Raw genomic sequence first — 18,369 nt, 5'->3', positions numbered from 1 at the left:
GGACGTGACCACAATGACCATCAGTCCAGCACATAGATCCACGAAGGGGGCACAGTTACATTTATTTATTTATTTTTGCCCCGGCAAATGTGCTATTTTTTGCAGCAGTTGCGCGTACTGAGCCTAGCCTGCGCTTATTAGAGGTCACTCTAGACTTCTATAAGTTAAGCCAAGCAGGTTTAGCTTACGTTCAAAATACTCCCCCTCATTACCCCAAAAAATGTCTTTATACAAAACATCTGTGGGGGAGTACAATAAATGAAAGCACGGCTCCAAACCGCATCCTACTTCTTTTAGATTTTCATGTGGTTTTCGTGTATTGTCTAACTCAGTAAATACGGCCAGTCTCATATTTCAAATGTCACAATTCTCTGACGACTTGCAATTTGAACATGAAAAAGCAGCAACGGCAGACAGCTAGTAAAAAGAAAAAGGGAAAAGGTGGCTCTGAAACCTATTACATTCGCATTTACTTTTGAACAGATGTATTTGAAAAAAAAATTTTTTTAAAGTTCCTTCCTTCCTATATATGTATAGAGAGGGAGAGAGAGAATTGTTCATAAAGTTGATGTTTCAGTTCATAACTTTGCCCAGCCAGATGAAGCTTCACATTCAGTTGCCACAGAAGTCGTTTAGTTAGTTTTTAATATGAGCACATAGATAATTTTAAAGTCCTTTAAATGACCCAGTTAATTTATGATTGTAACCCATCTGAGAAATGTAAATACTTATTATGGATTATCCACACATCCGCACCGTTTTTAAGCGCTGCACTTGCCATAACTTTACAACATAAAATAATAATAATAATAATAATAATAATAATAATAATAAAACTCTATTCTGCTTCTAAACAATATAAAGATTTTCGGGATCTTAATAAACATAGAGAATATGAACATATGTTGCTGTCTGTTGTTGATTTCTCAGAAGAGAAAACGTTTCAACTGCAAGCAACTTAATGCAAGGCTCCAAATACCCAGAGGAGGTTTCCGCAAACATTTACAAGGTATTATAGTTTCAGAAGTTACTGCAGGGATGCATCCAAAGCACGGAGAAGCATGTAGGAGATTCAATTGACCGCACTCAACTTTGCCGCCGTTTGAGCTTGCAGCATACACTTCAAATTTTTGTTCCCGCTACTGACAAAACCGTTAATTCACCCAGAAACGGGAGGTCAAGTTTCAGCAAAAGCAGAAAAAAAGATGGGCGACAGCTCACAGGAACATTTGTGTAAGACCGCAAAGGTTTCTGTGTACAAAGAGCTCCAGTATGCCCTGGGCTTTCCTAAAATTATCCGTCGAGCGTTATTATGACACTTGTTGCTTCTATCTATATGTTTGAAAAATGTGAAGTCAAGAGTGAGTTCACTCAGCTCAAATTTAGCAGGTGTGTTTAAGAAGAAGGGTATATAAATATGAATAAATTCTGTGAATCCTGTGAACGATCTGACAACAAATCTGGACATTTTCAGTTCGTTTTGGAGCAGTTTTTGTCATAATTATTTAAGACTTAAACACTGGATTCGCTGTATTTAAAACAAAGCTTGGGGTCAGAGGCATCTTTTTTATTTGGATCTCGTCATTTCCTGAGTGATATCATTATGTATCTCATTAAAGCTCGACATTTTACTGCTATCCTATGTGAGAAAGAAAAATCTATACGTGTTACACAAGCCTGTGCTGCTTTATTTCTGTTTGCTAGTGCCTCTCTTCTGTTGAGTAAAACAAAAAACTAATGGGATGAGCTGCAGTGAAATCCGCAGTGAAAAGAGTGGATTATAGGCTCAGGCCTACACACAGCACCTGTAGGGAGTGGCTGGAGAAACCTTCTCAAAATAACTCACAAAACTTATCCCAGCAGGTTGCAGCGAGGTTCAACAGGAAATATGACAGACCACCTGAGGCACAAATCCAGGAAGACCTGGCTTACCTTGAGGGTACTGGCACCTAAGATAGTTTTATAAGGTCATTTAGGGATGGGGTGCACTGCTGTTTATGTAGCATAACTGGGCTGCAAATTTTTTACTGCATTTAAGCAGCTCCCTTTAAGTCATACTCACAGCCTTGATGTGGTCTGTCTCTGAGCCTGAAGCCTCCTTATTTCTTATTGAATGTCTATCACAGTACTTACCATGGATTTACTTTAAAGATTGGTATTACACTTGATCCAGTTACCTCAATCACCATTTTTGGTAAGCAAATATCTGATTGTGGGACAGAAAGACATAAAAGACATGTATTCAACCATCCCGTCAGTGGAAATCAGTGCTGGTTTCTTTTACCAAGCTTTCCAGACTGCATGGCACTTGCTTTTCCGCCTATGGTTTTCCATTTCAAAGCCCTGTGTCTCCATGTAAATACAAAAACACAGTAATCCAATCTGACCCCATTGCAAATTTTCCAGAAACTATTGGGGGGTAGTGGGGTTGACATGAGCCACACACTTATCCCACTTAACCTCTAGAGAGAAGCCACCCTAACCCCTTAGTCCAAGATTCCCTTGGTTGAGGAATGCACTGCTTTATACCACTCTGCTCTTAAAAGCACCATGTCTCGAGGTTGCACTCAATGGCAAAACCTTCTAACTTTGTGAGACCATAAACCCAAAGCAGCATAGAGTGGATGCCAATGGTGAGGAAGCTAAATGGACAGCAGATACCAACATTGGGGCCTTCCCTGGCCACCATTCTGCCCAAAACCAAATACTTTTTGATTTAAACCCAAAATAGTCCCTAACAGTTACATCTCATGAACATAGCAGGAGCATATTTATACTGTGCTAACTTGATGACAAATAACCTGAGGAATTTTCTGTTCCCCATTTACTATTGTTTGCTTTTTAGCATGCAAAACTAGTTCCAGTAGAATTCCCATTGCTCAGGATACAGTGGGAAAGATGCTTATCTCCCACGTTGGCGAGTGGTGGCACGTAAAGCAAGCTGAAGACTTTTGACACATGGTCCACATCTGAGGCATTTGCCATGAGTGTCTTGATCACACAGCGTGTAGCTACAGAGAAAGCCTGACGGCTGTTTATGGGGTTGAACAGACAAATCCCCCGCATTATACTCTACAGGTGATGCATGCCACTGGACTGGTTTTGTTCTAATAGCGTTGTGTACATTGCACTTTCAAAACGCAGCTGTCAGTTCTTACTCTTTTCTGCAGCAACAGGAATAATAGGCATGGCCTGGTTTATGTAAATAGGAAACATTTCACAAACTTTTTTTGTGGGCTCCTTTGGAAAACACAAGCCATTTTAAACAAAACACAAACTCCTGTGATTTCTTGATCTAAACACGATTATACTGAAATGTTTGCATGTAAAGTTTCTCAATATCTAAACTGGCGACACTGATTTCATTCCTTTCACGTAATCAATAAATGTATAAATTAATCCGTTTGGTTTTTATACCTTGTGTCAGATTTGTTTGGGTTTTTTGCTTTATTTTTTCTTTGCACCCCAGAGGTGCAAAAGAAAAAAAGCATGCCCTGTTTAACTTATGAATATAAAGCTTTATGCCCCCCCACCCCAATCTTCCAGCTGCTTCATCGTTAACTGTGTGGCAATAAGGTAAATGTTATGAGCCTGCATCACTGCTGATTAACAACCTTAACCAAAAACAGCAAATATCTCCCTAAGATAAAATTTCAAAAATAACATTTTCCTTAGTCAGCCTGTAGTAAATGCTTTGCTATCAATAGGTACATCTTCTAATTAACTAAAATAGTATTCAATCAATACCCATAACTGGCCATTGGAAGAATTGATGAGAGCAAGGGTTGACTTGACAAAAAATGATTGACATGGACATTTCATCAACAGGTAAAGAGCTTATCAATCTTCCAGCCAATTGACTAAAACATTTGTGTTATTCTGGCTATGCAATTTAGAGTCTGCACTCTTTTTGGGAGGCAATATGGTCTTGGTTAATCAATTTTAGCCCCACCTAAATGTCTGAGGTAAATGGTTTGTATTCAGAGAGTCATTATGCTGTTAATTGACCCCCCCCCCCCCCCCCCCCCCCCCCCCCCTCTGCTTGTTGTTGGGGTGCACATAATGAAGTTTGGGGTCATTATACTTCTTGGATACACCAATCTTGTGATGTTTCCTTTTCCTATCATGTTCTGTTAAGGCTGATGATTCTCACCAGACAATCTCCTCTATCCAGGAGTGGTGCCACCAAGTCTGTCCTTGCTTATCATTAACAATCTGCAAATAAACAGGACAGCATACATTACATCACTTGCAGCTCCATGATCAATTCCAGGAATGTCTTTGAAGCTTTGCTTAATGAACCTACACAGTGTAGCTGCTCTGTGTAGTTAAGCAATGAAAGCTTCATAACCCATGACATCAGTGCAGGTTTTTTCATCCCTGATAATATTTTAAGGCTTGCAAAGGAATATAAACAAAAATAAAATAAAGTAATAAAAACACAGAGTGGTTGTAGTTTTCTCTTCTTCTTCTCTACCTTTTTTCCAAGAATCTTAAGTCACATCGTTCAAGGATCATTTCCGTAAACTGTGTGGACAGTACACCATGGCAGCTTTAAAACACAAGCCATCCCCGAAGCTGCCCAAAATCACGCAAACCACACACCCACCCATACACGTGGAGTGAGAAATTTTAGAGGCTGTCCAGTCAAATATACTACCCCTTCTGATTTTGATATGCATGATCTCTGTACAAAAGGGAAGCGCTGACAAAGTTGGCTTCATCAATCAGTTGTGTCAGCTCAGTCCTTTTTATAGCCTCCTGAAGTCCCTGAGAGCCCTAACCCTGTAAAAGTTTATAAGTATTGACCATTCCCTACTTGCTTAGCTAATGAAGGCAGCTTGGCCACATAGCCTGGAAGGCTGCCACAGTGTCAACACTGCTTCCTATTTGATGACACCCTGCGCTAAATTGAAATGTGCCGCTAATGGGGGCAAGTGTTTAAAGAAGAATAAGCCCCAGTAACTGACACAGACCTGACCTCTCTTACACAAAGAGATGACTGCAAGCTCTCATATAGAAAACAGCACCTTAATGCTGGACATTGCACGCACTGTTTAGCTACTTAGCTCCAGGTGTTCTGTAAGATCTCCATTCAGTCAGAAGTTGCTGGAGCTTATCAATAGTGGCGCATTTGTTTTCTATAGCAAATCAATAACAGAGAAAATACGCCACATCCGAGTACATCTCCTGGTGGTATATATGCATGCACTCCAGTTTACGTACTTGTATACAGTATCTACACAGGCAAGAGGGGCAGGTTTCTAAGACAGCGCCTAACAATAATTATGATGAAGAGGACATCCGACCGACAATAAACAAAAACCTGCACAACATGCGCGCGGTGGTCTCACACTGATACTTGCGAGCACGAGCGCTTTTGTTTTCAATTCAGTGCAAGCTTTTACAAATTCTAACAACCAGTGTGCGACAAACAGGCCACATTTCCACGTTGTCAAACTATTCAGAATGCTGCATGCAGAATCATCATAATTCACTACATCCCTGTTGATTTTTGTAAGAATTTGCTCATTCCCTCAAGGACTCTCAGATCCACGCGGTCCCCGCCTGGATCCATGGAGACAGACAAATGACTGAGAATTGATGGTCAATGTTTGCCCAAGGCTGCTGACTGGCCACTGCACTCTAGTTTACTTGTGAATTAGTGGTTAAATTGCATTTTGGAGAGCACTAGCGTGGCTTTGTCTTGGGTTCACTTCGACGCTGTGCAGAAAAAACTGTCACTGCACCGACTAATGAGCTGCTTCTAATTGGCGTTTTTAAGCATCTTATAAGTATATCAGCATTGTTAATAGGCGCATACTGCATGTTACCGTTATGGAAGTGCACTGTGGACCTTAGGCTATAGCGGTTATGGAAAATAGGTTATGACAGCTTGTACGGGTGTAACAGGAACAACACTGGCTCAGATAGCTTAAAAAAATACCCGTGCATTATCAATAACACCTAGTTGGTTATCCAGCGTGAGCAACTGTCATTTTGCAGAGGCAGGCTATAACGGAATTGTTTCCCAGAGACAGTTGTGCCGGGAAAGTGTGCTATATTTAACAAGAGAATTGATTGGTAGGCTATGATTCAAAACATAGACGTTTTGTTGGGGAAGTGATAATGCAGTAGCACAAGTGAGCACATCCTCCTGTGCTCCTCTGGGTATTTGTGCGCAAACTTGTGATACGGGATGAGCCTCAGCAAAGATGAACTTGGCTGTTAAATAAAACCCATTTCAAGTCGAAATGAAAATATTTATATTCACTGGCTCATCAAAATAATGTATTTCCACATCATATGTACAGCACGCTTCTCTCACACCGAGTCAAATCCAAACATGGCTTGAAGAGGAAAAGTGGAAGTGAAGACCTCACTGTAGGGAGTATAATCTAGGAAGATAATAAATGAAAAAAAAAAATGAACACACCTTACACCCGTGAGCTTTCAAATTTTTAAAAATCAAAATAAAATAAATAGCCTAATAAACTAATTCAAGTTAAAATAACTGTTAGCGAAAGCCTCAAAGGTGTCATAATATTCGCCTAACGTTACATTACTGTCAGGAGCTTATCATAGAGCGCTTCATCCGTAACCCGGTCATATTTTCCTGAACTTTGATTTCAAAGGAGGTCGTTACTGGAAATGTTCCTCTGTTTTCCGGTGCTGATAAATCTGTGCTCGCAGACTCTGTAAACTGCGAAGTGAAAAAATTTAATTGTTATATTAAATTATGACATAAATCTGATTATAACCCAGCAGGACAGTCTTCGTGGTATTCAAACCAAAAAGAAAAAAGAAAACACGGTGATACGGTGGGGAATGGGACAGAGAAGGAATTCAGCAGCGCAACACAACAACCGGCCGACAAAGCGAGCCGGTCTCCCGGCTTGGCTTGTCTGCTCTCTCCCTTTCGCTGGGTCTCACACACCGACCAATAGCGCAAGTTCTATAACGATGTTGACATATTCACACAACACTGGCTGAGGCAGGGTGGTGTTTCACGGCAAAGCCCTTTTTAGTTTCCAAACACCTTTTTATAAGTCTGAAGTCTGTCCCCTCCACCCGACCTGTTAAAACCACGCCCACGCAGCCACACAATTGGTCCGAAAGCGTCAAAGAGCCAATCAAACCGAGCGCTGCTACTCTCTGTTGCATACACATCCATACAGTATGAAGCCCTATGGGCCACAGAGGCGCTAGGAAAATCACGGAGCTGGGACCTTACCACCTCTCTTTCTCTCTCTCTCTCTCGCTGGCCGTCAGCGGACTCCTTTCTTTTGCACACGTCTTTCCCTGAAATGTGTGTGTGCGTGAAAGGGAGAGGAGGAATAAAGTGTGTGCGCGCGTGTGAGGGTACATGTCCGGAGCGAGTAAAGGCAGGGGGATTATTCGGCGCTATCGAAATATTTCAACACGTCGCTTTCGCTGCAGGACTGAAGCCAATAAGAGGGAACCCATTTTAACAGGAATGCCGATATTGTAAACAGCAGCAGAAGAGAAGGAATGCACCGCAGTCAATTAAGTGACTCACCTCACTCGGTTTAATTCGACTAATGTCCGAAAGACGCAGAAAGTTGTCCGATGCGCGTTAACCTCCGAAGAAAATCTGCCTGGCAGCACTCTTGAAGATTAATGGAGAGCACTTATACATTTCACTTTGCAGACTTTTGACCAACGATTCGGCAAATGACTGCAGAGATTTCCCGGCAACTTGGGAAAAAATAGTGGATGCTTGTTCCCGTCGAGTTCAAGGAGGAATTTCCAAAAAGCTTTCCAACTCCAGATTTGTTTTGATTTTTGCTTCTTATTTTGCCATCATTTGGCTCTGTCATACGCGAGCCTTAGTGTTCTAAGAAGTATTGCTTTCAATCCAGCCAGTCGTCTACGTTTGTTGCCTGCTCTTGGATGAACTTCCTGATGAGAGATCCAGTCATACAAGGATCAAGTATGGCATATCATCCGTTTATACCTCACCGGGGTCCGGAATTTGCCATGAGTGCGATGCTGGGTCACCAGCCTCCCTTCTTCCCGGCCCTGGCTCTCCCTCCCAGCGGCTCCCTCTCTTTGCCGGGCGCCCTTGGAAAGCCGATCATGGACCAGCTGATGGGAGCCGCGGAGACCGGCCTCCACTTCTCCTCGCTGGGACATCAGGCTGCTGCCGCCCACCTCAGGCCTCTGAAGACTTTGGAGCCTGAGGAAGAGGTGGAGGACGACCCAAAAGTTCACTTGGAAGCCAAGGAGCTTTGGGAACTCTTCCACAAGAAGGGCACTGAGATGGTGATCACAAAATCCGGAAGGTGAAACATGTTTTTGTGTTTATTCAAATAATTTAAAAAACAACAACAACGCAGAATCCTGTTGTGTGTGATCAAAATGTGGGATGTTATGTCATAGCCTGCACACATACAGATAGATTACAATTACTACAATTGCTTTAGAAGAACAAGTATAGAATAATCCTTTAATTGTCCCACAAGGGGAAATTTGGTTGTAACAGCAGCCAAAAAGACACATATACAAGCAAACAGTACACAGGACACAGAACAGAAACATACACAATTTTTCTTACATATTTACATTAAGGACAATGGTTACTATATACAGAGAGTACTGTACAGTTATTAAATTAAATAAAAAAGCCTTTACATTCCTCTAAGTTCAACTGGTTACGTTGACATTTCAGTCTAAATATGCCACAAATATAACGCTGAAACTGCATTTTTTAGTTATAGAGTAAAACAGCAAAGATCGGCCATTTCTGATATCTATTTCTCGCTCGGAAAATAAAGAGACCATCTGTAGTTACAGTGTAAATTTTCGTGTTCACACAGCCTGCAAAGACACTTTCCTAGGACGTGTTTATTGGTGGAAAACAGCATACACTCGCATAAAATAAAAGGGATTATGCATGCAACTCATGAATTATTAATATTAAACCTTGTCTTTCATTAGTTTTCACTTGAAAGATCTATACACAGCTTATGATATAAAATACAGCTTGATAATATTTTTTTTACCCACTGCCCTTTTTATCTAAATTTTCTGTTGTCAGAATACTCTATTAAAGTGGCTCATAGAGCTCTGACTAAATTAATTTTATCATCACGGTAATCTTATTGTGTGTGTGTGTGTGTGTGTGTGTGTGTGTGTGTGTGTGTGTGTGTGTGTGTGTGTGTGTGTGTGTGTGTGTGTGTGTGTGTGTGTGTGTAGGCCTTTCGTGACATTAAGAATCAAGACATCATTTATTTATTGGAGAGTACATACTCATAATATATTTGTTTACCAACACATACTTACATTAATTAATAGCAGGCTGCCACACTGAGATTATAGCGGTGTAATACACTTCTTAAAATCTAGACCTTAGTTTATTTACGTGCACCTAAAAAACATTGTGTTTTTTAAAATATCGTTGGAAATTTTACCCCGTGATTTATTTTGTAACGCATTCGTGTTCATAATATATTTTTGTTCTTTCACAGGCGGATGTTCCCTCCGTTCAAAGTGAGGTGCACTGGTCTGGACAAGAAGGCAAAGTACATACTCTTGATGGATATAGTTGCAGCCGACGACTGCAGGTACAAATTTCATAACTCCCGCTGGATGGTGGCAGGAAAGGCCGACCCCGAAATGCCAAAGAGGATGTACATTCACCCGGACAGTCCGGCTACTGGTGAACAGTGGATGTCAAAAGTCGTCAATTTTCACAAACTCAAGCTGACAAATAACATCTCTGACAAGCATGGATTTGTAAGTTCAACTAATGTATGTCAATTTCCCTATTTATCAACTTACCGCTTTAGTAAACACATGTCGTCATGATTTAAAATTGATTGTTTTATTTTAGTACAGTTTGTTTGTTTTTTTAAATGAACACCTAAAAGACCCGTTTACAAAAATAAAAATGTCAAACGTGGTCATGTTGAGATATTTTGTAAGAGTTATTTTTTTATTTATTGCAAATATTAAGCTTGACATTTAAACTTGTTTTAGTGCAGATATGGCTCGATTTGTCTATTTTAATACGAAGAGAGCTTATGTTTTAACAAACTAGCGATCCTAAAAAGTAACACAGAATAAACAAATCTCTTTGTATTGTGAGCCTTTTATAATTGCTCATGTTTGTGACTGTGTGTGTGTTGCAGACCATTCTTAACTCGATGCACAAATATCAGCCCCGGTTTCACATTGTGAGGGCCAACGATATTCTCAAACTCCCGTACAGTACCTTCAGGACTTATGTTTTTCCTGAAACGGATTTCATTGCTGTGACCGCTTATCAAAATGACAAGGTAAGCGCAATTATTGCCCAGAGGTCTGCTAAACTTATATTCTGAATTTTTTTTTTCTCAAATGTAGCCTCCCTAGCCGTGCCAGACGCGCTTTCCTTTCTGCTCTGCACCTTTTTGTTGTCATAAAATATGAAAGACGTCATATTTGTTTGAGGCTGGGAGCTTGTAGTATCATAGCGTGGGTCAGGGTTTGGCGAGTGAGGGGTGGGGGGTTGCGACTAAGTGCCACATTCACCAGTCTGTGGTAGGAAAGTCATAATTCAGAGGAATGTTGTGCAGGTTATCTTTCTTTTATTTAATCACGTGGAAGGGATTTGGCTCAGACCCAGACCCGCTCTCGTTCTCCCTGTCTTTGCATTTGTGATTGCAGGCTGTGTGTGTGTGTGTGTGTGTGTGTGTGTGTGTGTGTGTGTGTGTGTGTGTGTGTGTGTGTGTGTGTGTGTACAGCTACAGTGTGTGTACAGGGGGGCGAAGAAACGTAAAGGGGGGAAAGAGGGAAATTGCTTCAGACTGTAGTGCATGGTAGCGTTTTATTTTTTGTAAGAAAAAGAATAAATTAAAATAAAAATAAAAATCGTCTCAGTGGCTCTTTGGAAGAGCTGGAAACCCCTTGGCACCACATCTGCCCTCCCATCTGCAGTTCTATCACTGCCAGTTGGAGGGGAAGTGGTGAGTGAATAAAGTTTTGCAAAAATCACAAACAACGCTGCATACTTCACACTCGTGGAGAAACGTGCCAATAGTAGGACTGCTGCTTCCTTTGTGTTCATGCGTCTTTTTGTTTATCGCGTGTTTTACCTCTAAAACCCCCAAAGAGAAGTTCCACAAAACTTTGGCCTTTGGGACCAGTGATCATTGTGTCTTGTAAAGTTGGAACAATAACTGGCTTAAAGCGGCACTGAATGACTTTTAGGGATGTTTCCTTTCCTATTTACTGTTATTTACACACAGTTTCAATTATTTCAGATAACGCAGCTGAAAATCGACCATAATCCATTTGCTAAAGGATTCCGTGACACGGGCAATGGGAGAAGGGAAAAGAGGTAAGCTAGAGGGAAAAACGGGAATATACGTGAAAATAAAGGGCGAAAAGACTTACTGCATTTAGGCTACATGTAGACAGACAGTGATCTTGCTGGATTAAAACTACGTCTAAGCTTCCACATTAACCGCAGGGGGTCCGACTCTTCACAAGATTACTCTAAATCTATAGGCTAATTCTAAAGTCATAAATCTTTTGAATAAAAATAATCTTACTAAGCTTCTGCATTATTTGTTATGTTTTTTAACCTGAACTGTGGCTACCACCTATAATAACCTAGCTACTTGCGCGCAGGAAACAGCTGGCCCTGCAATCCATGCGTTCCTACGAGGAGCATCAGAAAAAGGAAAACGGGGCTTCAGACGACTCCTCTGGAGAGCAGCCTTCTTTTAAGTGTTTCGGCCAGGCCTCGTCCCCTGCCGTGTCTACAGTGGGCCCCCCACACCTGAAAGGTAGGCTGACAGACCCCACCACTAGTCACAGCTCTGATCACAAGTTATGTGTCAACTCGTAAAATTTCCACTATGCCAAGACTTTTTCAGGGTAGCTGAACGTAATGTGTTCAATTAAATCTGCGAAGCCAAGCTATGAATGAATAGTTGATCATTTACATGAGGAAAATTGATAGGGAAAGTCTCTACAATTACCGTCTCGTTCAGATTAACAATAAACAATTAAACAAGGATTAGCCTCAGTATAGTTGGTGCTGTTGTGTCTGCTACAGCTGTTTTGGAGCAATTTGCAAAAATACATTAAAATACTCAAAAAAGGCCATGTGAGAATGTGTAACACACCGCCATCTATTATTGGAAGCAATGCAAATAAACCTCATCGGTGTGGATTCCTATTGTGCAATAAATGTCCTGCGTGTTTGTTTTCTATTCGACCTCTGAGGGTCAGCTGTAGCGGGCTACCTCAGATAGTAGGAGTTATTATTATTATTGCCATGATTCACCCATGTGTGAAAGGGAAACTGATATTCTACTCCTCCTACTTACAGACTTCTGCGACAGCGATGAGGATAGCGACGACGAGAGCAAAGATGGACACAATAAAGATGGTCCGGACTCCAGCAAGATTTCCACCACCACAGAGGACGGGAAGGATCACGAAGCGAGTCCAGCTAAAGGGCATCCGTTCAGTAGCAGTGACTCTACTAGTAGGACCCGCGAAAGCGGTCCCAGGACTGAGAAAAGCCAGGCAGACTCACGGCAGAGCCCCATCACTGTTATCTCCAGTACCACCCGCTCTGGAGAAGAACTCAAGAGCCCGAACCAGGACCATCCCAAAACGGACGAATGTAGGTCAATAAGCAAGGACAGTTTCATGCCTTTGACCGTTCAGACTGACAGCGCACACATAGGTCACAGCCACCTGCATCATTTTGGATTTCCTACAGGCCTAACAGGACAACAGTTTTTTAATCACCTAGGGAGCGCGCATCCGTTTCTCTTGCACCCCAGTCAGTTCAACATGGGGGGCGCATTCTCAAACATGGCCGCAGGCATGGGACCACTATTGACAGCCGTGTCCACGGGAGGGGTGAGCACCATGGACACAGCTAGTATGGCATCACCTCCGCAAAGCTTGACGGGGGCGCCAGGTCTGCCCTTTCATCTGCAGCAACACGTCTTGGCATCACAGGTAAAACCCGTTTTCTCTGGCCTGTGGGCCTACCGCCAGCTTTGCGCAAACATGTGATTGGCATTTCAACACAGCCGACTAGGCCCAGATTTAATATCGTGTGAGATAATTCTATGCATTTAATGCTCACAAGTTAGCGTGAACACGATTTGAGAAAGTGTGCGTGTGGTTGTGCGTGTGCGGCTGTATTGTTCTTGCGGGGGTTTGTTTATTTTGTTTTAAGGCCAAATGGGCTAATATTCGAAGTGAAGTCATGCAGCTGTATTTTGACTGAGCACGGTGTCGTGGGCATGGTTTTACTAGATTTCACTTTGGACTCTTGTTGTTAATTCTGGAGTAACTATGTCTGGTTAAAAAAAGGCTGGATTTGAGGCAACCTTACAAAAAGCTTTTTATCGTTTCTTCTGCTAGTTTTGTTTTCATAAAAGGTCATTATTATTATAATTTTAGTATTTTAGAGCCACAATGGTGAGTAATAAAAAACCGTATGACTCAAATAAGGAAAGCTCATTATGTTTTAATAGACAACAAAGTGTCTATTTCCCCCTATTTATTATCAAAGCAAGCCTTATGGTTTCTTTAGCGGAAGTATCAGGGAACCCGATTTCTTAATTCTTAAACAAGTGCAAAATGTGTTTTTAGAGTGGATCATAAAGCTTTCCGGCTGAATATTTTGTAATGCATGGAAGTTACTACGATCTTTACAAGTCAAATCCTCGTTCTGGATCAGTGAACGTAAAATCTCCAAGCAGATTCGATGAAGTGTGATAAAATGAAGCTTTTAAATTTTGGGAAAATCATAACTCAAATGCATTTCTCTTGCCTTTCCCCTTCTTTTTTGGGAGGCTCACATGTTGTTTTACTCTGTTAGAAGTGTTTGAATGGTGTGATCAGCGGTGTGATATGTGGCTCACTCTCAGTTTCTCCCATTTACCCGCAGGGCATTGCCATGTCTCCCTTTGGCAATTTATTCCCTTATCCGTACACGTACATGGCAGCAGCCGCGGCAGCCTCGTCTGCTGCCTCCTCCACAGTGCACCGACACCCTTTCCTGAACGCAGTCCGTCCCCGACTCAGGTACAGCCCCTACTCTCTCCCGATGACGGTACCGGACAGCACGCTGCTCACCACTGCCATGCCCTCCATGGCCAGCGGCGGGGCCGAGCTGAAAGGGGAAGGCATCGTACCAGCGAGCCCAGTGTCCGCTGTCACCCTGGATTCCACGTCGGAAGTTACCAGTCATTCGTCCACAATATCCTCCGGATCGGTCTCCATGTCCCCAAAGACTTGCACGGAGAAAGACGCGGCCAACGAGCTTCAGAGCATTCAGCGCCTGGTCAGTGGACTCGACTCAAACCAAGACAGGCCACGGAGCGGGTCCCCCTAGGATTTTTTTTTGTTTGTTTTCAAATCTGCTTCTTATGGGGTGTTTTGTTGTCTTGAAAAGAGAAACACATCGACACATTGAAGGTGATGACATCACTGACCCTCGTAGACTAATGCAGGGTTGTTGTTTTTTTAAAGAAAAGCTCAAACCGTGAACTGTTGGACCTTTTTCGTTTCTGAAATGCACTTTGTTTAATAATCATCTGATCTGTATATTTCTTTCTCTTGCTCTTCTTTTTTTTGTTAAATTAAACATCACTCGTATCCTGTCATATGAATACCGTACAAGTATTGAAACTGAATCGCTGGCATGGGTGTGACTTACAGATTTAGGAGAAGTTGCTGCTGTGTCCTGTCTCCTAACGTTATTGTACACACGGGGGGTGAAGTGTTTTTTTTTTCAATATGCACTCTGATTTGATTTGACTTATCTGCATTCACTACCGTTTGACCTACCTTTGAAAGACTGCTGTATTTTGTTGTAGCTCTTAATTCATTGAAAACGTTGCATGCCCTCTAAAAGAAACCGAATGTCGTTTCAACACTAAAAAAAGTTAAACGAAAAATTGTGGGAAGATATTCCATTTGAATATAATTATCAGGTATTCATTTAATTTTCTTTTCAATTAGGTTATGAACTGTAAAGAAAGAAAGAAAGAAAGAAAGAAAGAAAGAAAGAAAGAAAGAAAGAAAGAAATTTGTTTTTCTTCATGCGTTTTTTTAATGAGATTAGGCCGATTCTAAAATGACTGGTGCTCCGAGACAAGTGTGTGACCCAGGCATGCAGGCAAAGGGAAGCAGGAATTTAAAGTAAATATAAAAGAAAAAAGAAATGAAAATGAAAGGTGGTATTGATCATCGCTGTAAATAGGAATATATAAAATATTTATGTAATTATTTCATATTGTTATTGCTTGTAAATACAACTGAGTAGTTTGTTTTTAGGGATCTGTTCTTAATTTATTGTCGATATACCTGTGTAAAGATAGTTTGTGGACTATTATCCTTTTTTGTTGCCATCTGCATTTATACCCCATTTAAAATATGGAATTTACCCCCTTCCCAAATATCCACTGAGCTAGTTATTCACACTCATGTGCCATTGTATTTTCACCTGTCCTCGTGTGTGAAGTCCTACTGTTTAAGACGAATGAAAAAACGACAACGCACTGCACCAATGGCTTGAAAAAACGTATATATTATTTTTGGAGAAGGGTTTTTAAAAGAAAAAAAGTGCTGTTGAAGTGTGAAAAAAGTGGACAATCTTTCTGTTATTAACATACTTTGCGAGTCTGATCTTAAAAGTGCCGCATACTCGAAAAAATGAAGGTTTCTTTTTGTGTTTCTTAAGTTGTCAGTGGGTTATGTTGTATTGGAGTTATGTCTAGTTTACAACATCGACATCGTGTTCTTGAAAGTTTCAATAAAATGTCGAAATGCCTTTCTTTTCTTTTCTTTTCTTTCTTCTTTTTTTCTCGTTTTATCCAATACAGCGGAGAACTATTTTAAACTACAATTCGCAATTAAATTCGCATACCGGCCTGTAGAAGGCTGGGATTGTGCGATACAGTCCCAAAAAATTCTGCCACCATGTTTTTGATTACTTTGTGAAGGTGAGTGAAGTCTCTCTAGGCTGTGTTCAAAAAGTCAAATTAAGATAAGTCAGAACCTGGGATGGCTACCTGGATAAGAGGCCTCACGGTGTAATTCAGCGCCGTTTTTATGGGTCTCACTTGACGTCTAATGCAAGCTAGAGTTTTACAAATATACTATGAATTAATCTTTTTGTGGAAATCTGAAAGAAAGGTGGTGCAGTTTAAAAGAAAATCTTGAAATAATTTTACAAGCTATGAGAATTTGGGGGTTTTCAGGCCAGCAATTTTTGGATTTAATATCGCATCTTGAAAAAGTTCCTTTTTGGCCAAACAGGTCCGCAATTTAGTTTCGGTTTAGTAAAAGAAAAGAAAAGGAAAAGGACAGCGTCAGAGGAGCCACATGAAACTGACACTGCTGATGAGGCAGCGTGGTGAAGGTGTGTTACTTTCGGACAGAGACTAAGACTACGACATCCCTTGATTACCCTCTATATTGCTCTTCGTGTCGTGAATTTATCAGCGACACGAAGAGTCGTATATTGTCTGGTTAATATGTAGCAAACCTGGCGCTAGTGAATAGGTGTAGACATCATACAAACTGTCTCAATTGGCCTGTCTTATTGCTCACCTGGCGCCTTCGATGGGCATATCTGCCATTTTATTGCACGGAAGGCGACAATGTGTCTGTAATAGTACCGAGATACGACGCCCCCAAGCGGCTACAGCGCAGGTTTATTAACTGCACACTAGGCCAAATGACAAATCTTGGGTGAGAGCTCTCTGAGGGGCCAGTGATAAAGTGATAACGATTGTTTGACTTGAACATACAGCTACTGTAATTTCAATAATTTGTGACATTTAATAGCTAATAAAGGAGTGTGTAATGACTTTGTTTAATACAACAAAAGTAGCACACAAACACACTGAAATAAAAGCTGTGCGCTTGATAGCCCCATCCCACGTGAACGACCACAGATACTGTAAGGGACATATAACAATATAACAATATAACGGTGCATGATGATGAACAATAAACAGTGACAGTAACAAAAGTACCGCATGTAAACTACTATATATATATATATATATATATATAAGAGAGAGACAGACAGACCGACAGACAGAAGTTTTTCTTTTAATAAAGTGCAGAAATAAAAAATATTTAGGGAGCACTCTATTTATGCATCTCTTTCTGGAATGATGCTTTTCGTTTACATTAACCTTTGTAAAGTCATTTTGTTATTACTGAATTTGGCTGTTAATAGAACTTATTTCTAACATTTCATTCATCGCGATATGATGTATGATTTAAATGTTCCCTTATTTTTATGTATTTATTTAGTTTGTACCGGTTTGCTCAAATGCCTATATTATAGCCTGAACTTATAACAGTTTGGTATTACAAGACGGTATTAGAAGTATTAGAAGTTTCCTAGAGTTGCCTTTAGTGAAGAGGCTCAACAGGTCGCTTTTATGTACGAGCCAGTTATGCCATCTAGTGGCAGGAAGTCACGAGTCACTTGAAAACCTTCAGTGTCCACTGCCAAAGAAATTTTTGAACCACACTTAAACGAAAAAACATGCTTAAGTTGAATTACAACAATAATAATTCAGAGAATGAATTTCAGCTTGATCTTTGAATTTGCAGAATAGATATGTTTGTGTATACAATTAGAAATTAATGCTAAACTCTTTGCTTTTTTGTATAACATTTCATGAAAAATATTTTTTTTTATCATATAGTACAGTTGATCAAATCTTTCACATCATGTCCAAGGACTCAGTATTCACAATATCACTGTAATCATTTGTAATAATTAGCACTATAACCAGTATATTAATATACATTTTGACTGTAAAGGTTTATGACTGCACATAATCCACACTTATGGAAGAGCAAACTGCAAACTGAATCTTTAAATCTGCATATATTTTTTCAGCAGTAAGTAGTCCAGTCACACTATAGTCTAACTTGTGGCCTACGTGGAGTTAAACAAGAAAAACTAGCTTTTAAATCTTTCGTTGTTGATGTTATTTGCATCATAAAGGTTTTATATCTGCTGTTGTAATTTTGGTCTTCTTTTAAAAGCCCAGGAGTCTGTTAATAACGCATTGTTCTCCACACACACACACCCAGAGAGAAACAGAGAAATAGTGGCTTGCTTTGAGTTACACCTTTCTCTCGAGACTAGATTCTTGCCGTTTCACAGTTCTACATGTATTTCAGAATCAGAATCAGAATCAGAATCGTGTTTATTGGCCAAGTATATGTGCAGACACATACAGGGAATTTGGTTCCGGTAGATGGTGGCTCTCAAGCACAGCAATGTAAAACACACACACACACACACACACACACACACACACACACACACACACACACACACACACACACACACAC

The 18,369-nt window shown here is 40.7% G+C and overlaps 1 protein-coding gene across 2 annotated transcripts; it reads left to right on the top strand.

The window, feature by feature from the left end:
• Positions 1-7,214: 7,214 nt before the first annotated feature.
• On the top strand, positions 7,215-15,814 carry tbx3a (T-box transcription factor 3a). Of its 2 annotated transcripts, none has more exons than XM_086300786.1 (7): positions 7,215-8,306; positions 9,492-9,759; positions 10,155-10,301; positions 11,268-11,344; positions 11,638-11,795; positions 12,344-12,987; positions 13,928-15,814. In XM_086300786.1, the coding sequence occupies exons 1-7, from the start codon at positions 7,915-7,917 to the stop codon at positions 14,372-14,374; spliced, it is 2,133 nt and encodes a 710-aa protein (XP_086156912.1). In that variant the 5' UTR covers positions 7,215-7,914; the 3' UTR covers positions 14,375-15,814. The 2 variants fall into 2 exon arrangements, with proteins under 2 accessions (XP_086156912.1, XP_086156911.1); XM_086300785.1 differs by having other exon boundaries at positions 9,492-9,774.
• The last annotated feature ends 2,555 nt before the right edge of the window (positions 15,815-18,369 follow it).

This window comes from Aulonocara sp. 'chitande type north' Nkhata Bay, linkage group LG7 (genome assembly GCF_057382095.1).
Source record: "Aulonocara sp. 'chitande type north' Nkhata Bay isolate Kocher_YH1m ecotype deep benthic linkage group LG7, A_spYH_male_GT1.1, whole genome shotgun sequence".
Classification (NCBI taxonomy): domain Eukaryota; kingdom Metazoa; phylum Chordata; class Actinopteri; order Cichliformes; family Cichlidae; genus Aulonocara; species Aulonocara sp. 'chitande type north' Nkhata Bay.
This window is presented reverse-complemented; position numbering and strand designations above follow the sequence as displayed.

Coding starts and splice junctions, on each gene's coding strand:
- tbx3a (XM_086300785.1), top strand. CDS start 7,915: ATGAACTTCCTGATGAGAGATCCAGTCATACAAGGATCAAGTATGGCA. Junction 10,302..11,267: donor CCGCTTATCAAAATGACAAG/GTAAGCGCAATT, acceptor CAATTATTTCAG/ATAACGCAGCTGAAAATCGA. Junction 11,345..11,637: donor AATGGGAGAAGGGAAAAGAG/GTAAGCTAGAGG, acceptor ACTTGCGCGCAG/GAAACAGCTGGCCCTGCAAT.